The sequence below is a fragment of the Pyrus communis genome, chromosome 12 (assembly GCF_041283825.1).
Source record: "Pyrus communis isolate YQ-2024b chromosome 12, ASM4128382v1, whole genome shotgun sequence".
NCBI lineage: Eukaryota > Viridiplantae > Streptophyta > Magnoliopsida > Rosales > Rosaceae > Pyrus > Pyrus communis.
Genome location: NC_142576.1, coordinates 4,466,379 through 4,480,751, shown reverse-complemented (window position 1 = coordinate 4,480,751; position 14,373 = coordinate 4,466,379). Strand labels below are relative to the sequence as shown.

The following is a 14,373-nucleotide window of genomic DNA, read 5'->3' as shown; positions in this document are numbered from 1 at the left end:
TCATTTTGTACCTCAACCTACTTTTATTTGTACTCTTTTTTGCCTTTTAAGTTGCTTAATTTGTAAAATTTTACAAAAAAATAACTTCAAAATTCGAATGAAAAGAGAATGAGATAAGCAAAATATAGGATTATAGTCACAGACGTGTAAGGAAGAAGGGGCAGGATTTCCCCCGTTCCTAAATAACTGCTTCCGCTTTACAACCAGTTGGGGCCTCATAGAAAAGGCTGAATGTAGACGACAGCTGCCCTTCTACGGTCCTGAAAAATTAGCGGACGCAAAGGGCAGCTGTCACAACAAAATTCACAGCCGGGCGGGATGCTCCTTCCTCCGGCTTAGTTACCGTGAACAGGTTGACACCTTGTATTCTACATGAATGAATAATTTCCAAGTTCAGCTATATGCTCTTACGGCTCTTAACATCGACTGCCGGATAATCAATGGCAGAAGGTAGATAGGGGTGAGTGCCACAGCAACAATTTGCATGTGTTTTTTATCAGAAGAGTAGGTTGAGGTACAAGACGATCCACCCAGCCATGGAGAAGATGGCGAATATGTGCACCCAGAACAGGACAGCTGCTGCCTCTCTTCCGCAGCCTCTTAAATTTGCAACAGCACCTGCAGACAAGGTTTGATTTGTCAATACGAAACTTAGATGTCGATTTGAAGCACAGTCGAGCTATCTATATAACTTGAGATTTGTTACCAGCAAGGACAGATGTAGGCATCGTGTTCTGGAGCAGCAGGACAAATCGAAACATTTTGTCATCGGCAGGGAGGAAGCCGAGCTTATCGGCTAACATTACAATGCCAAGTCCTACGGGGGGCACCAAGAGTAGTCGTGCAAATATAATTGCAGCAGTTGTCCGTAGACCAAGTTTTGAACTTCCCGGACCTGCAAATAACACAGAGATGTCACAACTATACTCATCTAAAATTCAAACCAATTAAGTGGATGCTTATGACGAAGGGATGTCAACTCACCATCAATAAGGTTGCCACCTAATGCCAACAGAATGCACGGAATCATGGCTTCCCTGAAAATCACAGACATTGTGAGATTATAATAAATAAAGATTGCAATTCAACGGAATCCACAAAAGTAAGTTTTATTTCCATAGGCATCTATCACAAACATATTTGACAAGAAAAGGTTGCAGGAATAGTACATGTTAAACGTTTCCACTATATTACTACTAAAGCTCTTCCATAATCTTGCATATATATACAAGCCAAAATAATATCAATTTTTCAAGTTGCAATTTCTCGACATAGTTTGAGTAGAATTATCGAATTATATTAACTTTTATTCATCTATCAACATCAATAAACCGTGGTTTATCTATCCATGTCAATGACCCTGGAACTTGCAGCATTCTTAAACAGCATGTGTAGTCAAGACAATCACCAAATATTATCAGCTAAAACTTAGTAAAGGTTCAACTGAGCATACCCAAGGATAATGCAGCTATCGGTGAAGAAGAAAAGTGGACCATCAGATGTAAAGATCAATTTCTTTAAAAATGGTATCGCTCCAAGTACCATGGCCAGGATCTGCAGCAAAATTGTTCATACTAGTTAGAATATGCTCGTCGTAAGAATCCAACTGATAAAACTCCTTAATAAATACAGTTACTAAATTATTTGGCAAGTAAATCAAACTTACAGAAGCTATTATAGGTGGTTGGAGAACTTGTTTGAGCTTCAACTTTTCGTATATAAATACGAAGAACTTTGTAATCTGCATGCAAGTCATGACATGTAATTAGGACCATAGTACATACTAGAGACAACTACAACACAATAAGGCAAGTAAAGCGAAATCCCAAATTTCAAGTCCAAAGCTGTTATAATTCATGGATCTACATATGAAAGTCGACAAAAAATTAAGCTGCCTGTCATTGCTATCAAATTTTTGCCCCGACTACATACTTCCCAACTTAGCAAAATAAAAAGTATTCCTTTTCTCTTTTTCTCAAATGATATATTTTGCATTAGGACACGAAGATGTTTGTGACAACACATATAGGATTAGATGTGGATGATTAGATTCATTCTCACCTTAGGTTTATCTGAATCATTTGAGTTAGTTTCTGCAACCTCTTCTTGACGTGTTGGCTCTTCATCATTTTCACCATTTATAAGCAATGGAATTTGGTCAGGTGTCGTGCTCGTGCTGTTTCGAGGGCTTTTGATTGGGAGATCTTTCTCCTCAATGTCAAAGGTGCCTTCTGGCGGGGGGGACAGCATTTGAAATACATACGTGTATAGAATGATTGCACCAACCTGTCCGGGATAATATACAATGTTGAGTACTTTCTTATAGATGATTAAATTAATGCACCGGAAAATATGAAGTATTGAATCACTGCATAACTGCAACTTGGATTCAAGCATCCAAGTAGTGGTGATAAAAAAAAGTGAAATGCAAATACTTACCCACTGGCCAAATGAAATATAGGCAGTCCCATCTGTTTTACACGTATCACCGAAAGGGTTTGATTTGTCTCTACATAAAGCCGCAATTAGAACCAGTGGCACATTCCCGATGTTTCCTGCAATCAATGGTATAAGCCAACACATGATGCACAAAGGCCAAGCAGCAAAAATGCAGCTTACATAGACAACTCAGTATTTAAATGTATAGAAAGGGGTTTTCTAATTCGTTGAAACTATTGGTAGAAGGGGTGTCAAAACGCGTACCTATTCCAATTTGTACAATTGTAAACTTGAAGAAGGGGTACGGTGGTCGGACAATGGATGCAACGATATAACCTATTATGGAGCCTGTAGTGCTACCAATCACGACATTCACCGGAATAAACCACCTGTAAAAAGATAATTTTCTTGTTCAAATATAGTGCATTGGGATTTTGGCTACGGGATTACAAAAAAACAGTAGAACTAACTCTTACCACTCGAGCATTTTCTGTAAGGTGATGGCTTGTCCAAGCTGAGAAAATATCAAACATGGAAGCAAGAGCGAGAAGACCAACTGCAGAAAATAGTTGGGAATCAGTTATACAATGCAACACTGTATACACGAAAAGGTGGCTTATAGCGCAAAATTAGTTAGGACTCATTTGAGACTGCTTCTGCTCATAAGTTCTTCCACTAGCAAGTACTTTATTATAAAGACTTTGAATTTCTAAAAAATAAAAATAAATAAAAATCCAAGCGCTACGCCCGAAAAGCACTTTTGTTTTCTTTCAAACCTAGTCAAAAGCGCTTTTGATAGATAGAAAAAGCACTTCTTACCCCATTCAAGAGTTTTCTTCCACTGGCTGGGAAGATGTTGACATACTTGGAAGCCATTAGAAGCCCCAAGGAGCACACAGTAAAAACCTTTGCTATGGGAAGCACCGCGATCTTGATCGTCCCAAGTAACGATTCCCCTCCGACTTGATTCGCCACATGCACCGCCATCAAAACCCTCTCCATGGTTTTCCCTACTTTCTTTTACTGCAGTCTCTTCAATCTATCCCAATTCACACAAACACCTTCTCATGAAAAACCCGAACCGGTTTTCGCACAATTCAATTCTTGCTTCAGAACAACACCCCTTAAATTTACAATCCGGGATTGTAAAGGGGGGATTTCCAGACCAAAGATCTCTCCTTTTCTGGGAAATCCAGTCCTGCTCTGCAAATTCTCCTTCAATCAACAAAAACAAAAACAAAAGCAAATAAATAAGGAACCACCCACAATTTAAAACTCAAATCCAAGCTAAAATCCTAGTCATTGTCGAAATATAACTCCTTGGACGCGAAAAGAAAAACATTTTCCGAATCGACATAGAATTAACGTAAAACACAATCAAATTAGAAGACATAGAATTGTCGTGCTCCTCAGGTGGTCGCTGCCACGGATCCCCCGGAGAATTCGCAGCAGCAACCAAACCCTCTAGCAACCGGGAAACAGAAAACACACCAAAAATAAAAGAAAAATAAATAAATGAAACAGAACACAAACCAACTTAGGAAATGGAGAAATGAGGAATCCGAGATCGAAAAAACACTGCAAATAAAATAAAAGACAAAACATAACAAAAACCCAAAATATAAACTGCGAATCTGGGTTGTCTGAGTTTACCTACTCTTTGCTTGCTGTGCCAATCTCTCTCTCTCTCTCTCTCTCTCTCTCTCTCTGTTTTTTGCTGGTAGTTGAAGCTGGCGCTTTCGCCTCAAAATTTTGCATATTAGCTTTTTGTTAATATCCGGATTCTTAACGTCAACGACTCTTGTAATGGTGCGGCTTGGTTGACGAAACTACCCCTCGATTTTCCCATGTATTACCGAATCTTGCCCTGCCATACTTACCCTTCCCGCCGACGAGATTAACCCGCGTAATGTTAAAGACTCCAAATTTATAAATTAAAGAAAAGCGTTATTGGTATTTTAAAAATTACATTCTATCATTTTTGTGTATTTTTTCTTTTCAAATATAGAAAATTTGAAGTGTAGAATGAGATTTTTAGAATGTCAATAACAATTCCCAAATTAAAATGTTGTATATTAAATAATATGATAGTGATACTCACTATCTTATTTAGCAACGTTATATAAATTTAAATTTGGGGAAAAACTCTCGGTGTTGTTCACTTAAACAAAAAAAATCATATTTTTACAGTCAATCATGGTACTATTTATTTTAGGGTTGTGATTTTCATACATCCTTAATTACTTTTCCCACACCTCTTTATAGTTTTTAATACTTAATTTGTATTCTACGATTTAATCTTCCATATGTACCTTTCTTACTTTTTAATGGCAATTAATGAAAGATTAAATAGGGAGGGGTATATATGGAAGATCAAATAGTAGAATACAAATTAAGTATTAAAAACTATAGAGAGATGTGGGAAACGTAATTAAGGATGTGTGAAAATCACAACCTTTTATTTTATCTTTTATTTTATCATTGTCGTTAAAATTTTTAATTTTTAAACTCTTTTCATTAGTTTTTATTTTAAATTTCAATGTTCATATAGTAAACAAGCATGCACCTGCGGACCGTGAAGAACCACGTCCGTACCTACGATACTTCCCCGCAACTGCATGTAGACTTCTTTTTAGGAGTAGTTCAGATTTCGTATTTTTGGTTATGTTTTGTTTGTGTGCTTTTTTTGTGGTAAACAGAAAATTTGACTTGGATTCTCTTTTTCTTATTTAATTTTTAAATTTCTGTAAATGGTTTATGAAGTTGTCACATCGTTTAGTTTGTCCTTCGTTCGGCTTGTCATATCGGGAAAGGTTAGGAGAACTGCCTTGCTTGCCTTGATTAAATTAATCTTGTCTTCATCAATTAAAATAATAGAAAGATTTGTGTGAAATATGATGACATGACACAAGTCATTAGTATTCTATAGTGTTCTTGACAATCGCAAAGTGGTCAATTACTCTAGAACTATTTTTCATGTCAATCTCTTTAATTATCGATTACGATAAATTGGTAGTTTTTTTGTTAAAGTTTTCTATGCACAAAGAAAAACTAATGAAAATAATTTACAAACTTTGAGTTTTAATGATAAGGATAAAATAAATGATAAAGTGAATAGTACAAGGATTGACTTTTTAGTGTAAAAATATGATTTTTGGTTAAAATTTCCTATGCATAATAGAACTGTTTTTAACAACCTATGCATTCAATTATCGTTTCCAATTAAATGATCCATTAATGCAACTGACAGAGGATTATAAATGAATCAATTTTTTTGTTTTTACGAGAGATTGGGAATCGATGGAATTTCTGTGGGATGTATTTTACTCGCAGGATTTATCACAATTTTAGCTATATAAGCGGCTCGGTCGGTTACTCAAGACTCACATGCACCGTCATCAAAAGTCAAAACCCTCTGCATGGTTTTCCCTACTTTCTTTTACAGCAGTCTCTTCAATCTCATCCCAATTCACACAAATTCCTTCTCATGAAAAGCCCGAACCGGGTTTTCTCACAATTCAATTCTTTCTGGATTGTAAAAGGGGGATTTCCAGGCTGTGGCAATCTCTGTCTCCGTCTCTGTCTCTCTCTGTTTTGGTGGTAGTTAAACTTGGCGCTTCCGCCTCAAAATTTTCTGATTGGCTTTTCTTAATGTCGGGATTCTTAACGTCGACGGCTCTTGTAATGGTGCGGCTTGGTTGACGAAACTACCCCTCGATTTTCCCAAGTATCACCGAATATTGCCCTTCCTAACTTACCCTTCCCCGCTCACGAGATTAACGAGTAATATTAGGAGACTAATTTTGTAGATAAATTTTTGTCAATTAAAAGACATAGAATGTAATGATTGGACTATTACTTAAACGGTGACACATTAGTTTGCAAATTTTGCATACATATTTAATCTCTCTAGCATTACTCTTAACTCGTAAGTGATGGCCACCCTATTAGCAACATTATATAAATTTAACAATTTTAATATTTATGTAGTAAATAAACACAAATTCTAAAATTCACTGCTCGAGCATAACGAGCAAAACATGCACCCGTGAAGAACCTTTAGGTCCGTACTACGATACTTCCACGCAACTGCATGTGGACATCTCTTTGGGAGTAGTTCAAGTTTCGTTATGTTTTGGTTGTCCGCTTTTATGTGGTAAAGAGCAATTTGAGTTGGATTTTCTTTTCTTTTTTTTTTTAATTTCTGTAAATGTTTCATGAAGTTGTCACATCGTTTGATTTATACATCATTCGTAAATTAAAATAATAGAAAGATTTGGGTGGTATATGATGATATGACGCAAGTCACTAGCAGTCTATAGTGTTCTCGTTTATACAAACAAGTAACTCGTTTATTTGAGCAAGCTCAACTTCTTTACTATTAGTGTAAACTACCAAATATCTTCCGAATTATTGCAAAGTTGTCAATTACAACTTTAGCTACATTAGTGGCTCAGTCGGTTACCCAAGATTCCCGACTATTCCATTTTCTGATGGTAGCAATGTATAGGGTTCAAATAGGACTATTTTCTTCTAGAGACCTTTTACTTTTCTTCATTTTGTGGGAGTTGGAATTAATTCCAGTTTATCTACTTCCATCCATACGTTTGCATTCAACTACAAAATTTGTTTTGTACACTGCAAGAAGTTTTTTTTTTTTATTAATGGGAGTTTTGGGCATTGTACACTACATAGACAAAATGATATTCTAGTTTATGCTAAATTACATGAAAAAAAATTTAAACTTAAAATACAAAGAGAGAGCACATTATTATTGCTAAACTGAGGTTCAAATCTGTTGCAACAACAATGTTACGATTCTTAATTTTTTTTTTTTCATCCAATAATGTGCAAATACATGTGTCAATGTGTTTCATCTCAAAACAATGAGAAATGCAAATAGAACTTTTAAAAGAGCACATTGTTCTATAATATTAATACAAAAATTAACGTTAAACAGTAAAATAACAGAAAATTCATAAATATTTCTCCTTAACAATTCTCAAAAATAAGTTGGTGCCACCCCAACATGAAACACTCACGTACAGTTTGCAAATTACCTAAAAACTTTACACACAACCGCCAAGGTAGTAGTACTATGTGTTATGTCACGAGAGGACGTACCATCTGGCAAAAGTAATTTAGATACTGAGGGTCCTGACGTTTAAATGCCTAGCTTTTGTCTCACTTAATTCTTAATTAAAAAATATCCTAATTAACGATTAATTATGGTGAGCGGAAAAACGTTTCAACTACAAGTCCAGGAGTAGTGAAAAAGTCGGTCACTGGCTGTAATTTTAAACGACATAAAGCGTGATAGTTTGAAAGGTAGTTAGTTGAGGACGGTGGGGTCTCTTACAAGTTATGCTCATGTCGTTTGATAGCTAAATGGTTAGATTGGAAGTATATTATATATAAACAATGACTACAACCGCCTTTGGTGATTTTTGTTTTTTTTTTTAACCAATTTTTAATAAAACTGTAAATAAATTTTGAAAAAAGTTTGTACAAGAATGTACATAACTGGTGTTTTTTGCTGGAAGTACTTTAGATGTTCTTGAAACCAATAAACATTTTCTCTAAAAATGCTTTAGTAATTTTAAAAACACTTCTAAACGAGCCCAAATATATAAAAAATGGCTTTGGAATGGCTGTTGAGGAATGGGGGACGATGCCCCTCCAACTAATTATTAATATGTTGGGACGCTGTATAAATTGTTGTCATGTAGTAGCTGGATGTATTAACATACTAATTCATTTGTTTAAAAAAAATCTTTTGTTTAAAAAAAAAAACAATCATTTGATAATTAATTTAATCACATTATTATCCGCGTGCAAAAGACATTTTTTATAACCGGCATTACACGCCTCTTATTAAGGTGTTTCAAACGTTTTTAAAAATAGAGAAATTGAATCACATTATTGCTAGCTTATTGTGAGATACTAATTATAAAAATAAAAGTAAATAAAAAAAAAAAGAAACTGCACCAAAAAATTAATTATTAAAAAAAAACACTGTTAAAATTACCCTTGTATTATTTTATGCATTCTTTTTTGCTGCTTTTGATTTTTTTGGCTGAAGGGCATTTTGATCATATTATTTTTTGTTAAAGCCGTGACCCCAAAGTGGGGCTCTGGCTTTGTATATAAGATAAATAAATTTCATACAAAAAAAAAAAAAAAAAAAAAAACAGGATCAGATTCAGATCAAATCGAAAGAGAAGAAGCAAGAAGTCATATATAGAAGATGAAGTCACATCATACTCCTATTTTAAGGATTTACACTCTTTTACCATAGTGGTTTCCTTGCAATTATTAAGCTTCTGGAATCTCCTCCGCGTGATGATCGTGTTTTGAGTAATATTTCTCACACTCAATTGGCATAACTTATACGACTTTTCTTTCGTCCAATAGCAGAAATTTAGTTTTTAGTGTTTAACGATGTTATTGATTTATATAGTCTTGCGATTTTTTATGAGTTCGGCTTTTAATGAGTGCTTGAAGCCTACTTAGTGTTTTGCGATTAGTTTTTAGTGTTTAACGGTGTTATTGATTTATTATAATATTTTTAGGTCTAGTTTGCAAGAATCATTTTGAGGCCTAATTCTTCATGATATGTATTTGTAATGTCCTTGTTTCAATCAATAAAATATTGTACTCTTCTCCAAAAGTATAGTAATACGTTTTCCTATCAGATACGACTAGCATAAATGTGATTGGAAAAAGAAAAAAAAGGAATCAGAGAACTTATAGAAATGGAAAGTAGGAAAAGGGTATCGGATTTGGGTATTTGATTATATAGATTTCAAGAGGAAACTCACATTTTTTTTTATATTTCATATGTGTTAGTAAACACCTAGTCAGAAAAGTTAGTGAAATATTTCTCATACATATTTTAGTAAAGGCAAAATGCTCGTAAAGTAAAATGAATTCAATTCTTATTTTCTACAGGTAAAAGTCCTACATGTTTACATAACAAGAATGGAAAAAGTAAGGAATGAGAGAACTCAAAAATAAAGGGAAAGAAAGGGAATAAATATTTGATTTATAAATTTTAAGAGAAAACCAACAGGTTTCTAATTGTTACTGAAAACAAAAAAAAAAACAGTTTTCTAATTTTTTACGTATTAATAAACACATAAAAAAATTTAAAAGTGAAATACTTTGCCATACCTATATATAAACAAACACATAAAACTAAAGATACGAATTATTTAATTCTTATTATTTATCAGTACATGACCTAATTAGTTCAATACATACTCGTCACGACTGTCATTGTGATGCATGACAGAGTTCTATTGTGTGTTACCTCGTTGAAAATATCCATAAACTTCACACCTGTTTAAATAAAACAAGACATGAATCATATTTATGCAAGCTCATGATCATCGACATGCAATTTTGTCATCAGTGAATCAGATTTGTTACTTCTCTTTCCCATCACTGCTTCCCATCCCAACCAATATATATACATAAATATATATATATATATATATATATGTGTGTGTGTGTGTGTGTGTGTGTGTGTGTAAGAACCCAACGTCACCTAATTTGGAGAGATCCTTAATATTCAGCCAAGCCAGTGAAAATTGGAGGTTTTTAAAGTCAGTTGATTTGAAAATTAATGTATCATGTCATGTGACACACTGACACGTATGGCAGGGTTTTGTGGAGATCACTAAGTCACCGATCAAGGCATATGGAATATGACTAATTTAATTAAGAAGACCATGTGAGTCCCACTTTTATCGGTTGTTTATTTTTCTATCTTCTGATATGAAAACATATATGTAAAAGCTTATATGAATGAATTCCCGTAACCTAATACTGCTAATCATATAAGTGGAGAATATATATATATATATATAGTTGATATATATTTCATGAACTAATACAAGCGAATGTAATTAATGATAGTGACCTATATTAATTGGCGAAATTTTTTATGTGCATCAACTGTTAAGAGTTATCGGAGATTGCAATACGACAGAGCCTAATGTTCTTCTCTAGCTAGATATATTGTTTCTTAGCATAAGAATGTGAACATGATATTCCACACAAATAACGCCCCATATGATAAGAGCATCTTAGTAAAATAGGCCAATTTTTTATGTCATGTAGGCAACAACATGCTCAACTGGGTGTAGTTAATTGGGTAGGCAAATTTTGCCTACTTCAACACTGCCTACTTTCAACATTATAGATAAATTGGGTTAATGTCTCTATTTATAACAGAGTATTTCATGTGGATGAAAAAGATAAAATTAAAATATGAAAGATGAAAAAAAAAGTAAACAAAATTTTGTCTACTTAATCTATTACTTATTTTATTAGAGCAACACATTTCATAAAATAATTGAGTGAATCATTGTAATACATTTTTATTTGATTTGGCGTCATTCGAAAGTGCGTGAAGGATTTGAGCTTCTTCCCTACACTTCCATGGGGCCAGGAATAAGTGCTGTATATTTTCTTACAAGTTTTACCAAAAGAAATGTGAGTAGTGACGTCAGATTTGTGTAGTTGCTGCCTTAATGAATTTAAAAGCTTAAAAGTTAAAGTGATATATTATTCTTGGCCAATAGAAGCAGGAATAAGTAACGGGTGTTGCTTCTGCTCAATGCGATCTGCCAAGGTCGGACGTACGTCAAACAACACAATCTTCGCCTCTGAGTTGAGCCAAACTGCTTTTCTGCAACTGGAAGCCTCCTTTTTCGGCTTTTAGCTTTTACAATTGGCAAAGTGTAGCAGCCATTCCAGGTTTGACTAGAAAGTGGTCTCGGTTTTACTATTTTAGCGGTTTTAGGTTTTACGTTTACTTTGCGGCTTCTAGGGTTTTTTGCTTTTTACTGCCACAAGTGTAATGATTAGGCTATATCGGATTTTTACAGCTAACTATGATTAGGAGAAAGATTTAAGAGGAAAAAAAAAAAGAAAAAAGAAAAGTAAATTGTAGCAATGGGTCTTCAATTTTAATCAAATTGGAGCATTGATACCTCAACTAAAAATCCATTACCATTGGTCTCTCAATTTATCAAAATGTGTAGCTATAGTCATTTTCGTCAATTTCATCAAAATTTTGTCAAAATAAGTTATGTTGGAATGACCATTTATACAATTAGGGTCTCTTAACTCATCAAATTGTGTAATTATGATCCTTTTTTTCAACTACGTCAAAAATTTTGTGAAAACGAGTTATGTTTGAAGGACCATTGCTACAATTTGGTTAAAGTTAAGGAACCATTTCTCCAGTTAAATTAAAGTTGAAGGACCAATGGTAATGAATTTTTAGTTGAGGGACCATTGCTCAAATTGAGTTAAAAGTTAAGGGACCATAGCTACAATTTACTCTAAAAAAAAATGTTGTAAATTTTGCCTTGTTTATAACCCAGGAAAGATTTGCTTTGCTTTTTTTACATGGAATATTGATATGTATTTAATTAACTACATGATATTGATATGTATCCTTTTTAACTTATCTCTATGCTTTGGTATAAATTGTACTAATCAGAGGAGAGTGAAAACATGAAAATTGATACCTTTTTTTTCATTTTTTCCGTTAATCATGTTTTCGGCTTTTGCTTATAGTATGTGGATTCTATGTCCTATCCCACCTAAAAGAATAGTAATTGTGCCGAAGAAATTGGTATACAGCGAAGCACAACCCAATACATACTAATAATTGGGTTCTAGCCCAAGCCTTGAAAAACAATTTCAGGGGAGGAGTTAAGTACTAATGCGAGAGACCAGGTAATTAACATTTGTTATTCATCAATTCAAATATGTATGAGATGGATAACCATATGAGTATGTACATCTATCACAAAAATTGATCGCATATCGTATTGCAGATGAGTTCTACCTCTATTACAGATGTGGTTTTTTATGTTCTCACGCGCCGAACAATTAGTTTGATTCCATGTTCCGGCAGCAACAACATTTTATAAGCTGGTGGGTGTTGATAATTTGGAGAAAAGGAAAAAGGAGAACTTGGACAGAATGTGGGAGAGAACTATCGTCAGTTGTAGCATGGCAAAAGTCAGGCCTATGCACAACCGACTCCCATAACCAAATGGAATATATATGCTTGGGATACTTGCATGCTTCTGAGACCCCATTTGCAAACCTCTCCGGCTTAAACTCATTAGCAACCCCAATTTATCCACGTCTTGCAAGCAATGATGCAGCTAATCAACATCCCCTCAGACCTCAACAATTTCAGCACGAATGTGTTCTTGCCATTCGGATTGTAATGCCAATAGCATTAAGGTCCAGGATGATGCAAGTGCAGAGGTCTCAGATCCTGCAGTAGATAGTTCTGCCATTGTCCAGAATAAAAATTGGTCTGTCTTATGGCTAGGCATTTCAGTGCCAGTAGCAGCACTTTCAAGTAACATTTGCAATAGATCCTTTCAGATGCACCACCCAGTTGGATTTTCTTTTGGCGATCCCTCGCTAATTTGAGCAACAAAGAATTGTTGAATTGTAATCTTGTCTTGGCCCAAAGATAATTGATCCGGCCCATACACAAAGAAAGATCCATGCACATGCTAGAGAATTCTAGCAAAGTTCAAGCTTGGAAGAGTCTAGAAGAATGGTGAGGATTCCACCAACATACAAGATTAGTGTAGATAATTCTAGCTTAGGAAGGTAGTGGAATTATCTAGATATCTCTAGCATGATGTTTTCATGCTTCTCCAAGGTTCCATCCATGCCTATAAAAGGAGAAGGCATCCACACCATTTGGAACAAACAAGAGAGCAAGTAGCAAGAAGTGAGAGTGTCAAGTAAGAAGTAAGAAGAAGCAACAAAGCTTCTAAGAGTGTTTGAGTGTTTCCTTTTGTACTAAGTTTGTGAGTGAATAAAAACCTTGTGTAATACTTTGAGAATTCTTTCTTTCTCTTGCCTATCAATTCCGCTGCGTTACATTTTTCTTTGTAAGATAAACCTCTCCAAGTAGTGAAGCATTTTTAAACCCCAACAAAGTGGTATCAGAGCTATGGCTAGCAATGCTATGGCAGCCTTCCAAGTTCCAGTGCTCGACAGCAACAACTTCGATAATTGGAGTATCAAAATGAAGGCCCTTTTGGGTGCACACGATGTCTGGGAAGTCGTGGAGAAAGGCTACACTGAGCCAGAAGATGAAGCTACTCTGTCTCAACCCCAGAAGGAGAGTTTGAAAGATTTAAGAAAGAGAGACAAGAAGGCTCTTTACCTTATCTACCAAGCATTAGATGACAATGGCTTTGAGAAGGTCTCGAGTGCAACCTCTGCCAAGCAAGCATGGGAGAAGCTTCAAACCTCTTACAAAGGAGCCGAACAAGTGAAAAAGGTTCGTCTTCAAGTATTAAGAGGTGAGTTCGAATCTCTACAAATGAAAGGGTCTGAATCAATCTCTGATTATTTCTCAAGAGTCTTAGCCGTTTCCAATCAATTAAAAAGAAACGGAGAAAAGTTAGAAGATGTTAGAATTATGGAGAAGATACTACGCTCGTTGGACCCCAAGTTCGAGCACATTGTCGTGACGATTGAAGAAACTAAAAACTTGGAAGAAATTAGTATAGAGCAATTAATGGGTTCACTACAAGCATATGAAGAGAAACATAAGAAGAGGCAAGGGAATGATGAGCAGCTCCTTAAGACGCATGTTCAGCCAAAGAAGAAAGAAGAAAGCTTCGACAACTAGAGAAGCCGATACGGAAGAAGTCGTGGTCGAGGTCGCGGACGTGGACATAGGCGTGGATGTGGTTGGAACTTAAACAACCATAGCAACTACGAAAGAGGAGAAAGCTCAACAAAAGGTCGCGGAAGAGGACGCTCAAACTCAAGGTATGAAAAATCTCAAGTTCAATGCTATAATTGTCAAAAGGTTGGGCATTATGCTTGGGAATGTAGAGCTCCAAACAACAGACTTGATGAGAAGGTCAATTA

General features: G+C 35.1%; 1 protein-coding gene across 5 annotated transcripts; it reads right to left on the bottom strand.

The window, feature by feature from the left end:
- Positions 1-92: 92 nt before the first annotated feature.
- Positions 93-4,346, bottom strand: LOC137744970 (protein PIN-LIKES 6). 5 transcript variants are annotated; one of them, XM_068484802.2, is made up of 11 exons: positions 4,093-4,346; positions 3,259-3,903; positions 2,916-2,995; positions 2,704-2,828; positions 2,440-2,555; positions 2,062-2,286; positions 1,667-1,741; positions 1,454-1,554; positions 985-1,037; positions 707-895; positions 93-618 (listed from the first exon to the last, which is right to left on the bottom strand). In XM_068484802.2, the coding sequence occupies exons 2-11, from the start codon at positions 3,439-3,441 to the stop codon at positions 497-499; spliced, it is 1,269 nt and encodes a 422-aa protein (XP_068340903.2). In that variant the 5' UTR covers positions 3,442-3,903; positions 4,093-4,346; the 3' UTR covers positions 93-496. The 5 variants fall into 5 exon arrangements, with proteins under 5 accessions (XP_068340903.2, XP_068340902.2, XP_088537002.1 ...); XM_068484801.2 differs by having other exon boundaries at positions 3,259-3,654; positions 4,093-4,218; XM_088680876.1 differs by having other exon boundaries at positions 4,097-4,218.
- Between the last annotated feature and the right edge of the window lie 10,027 nt (positions 4,347-14,373).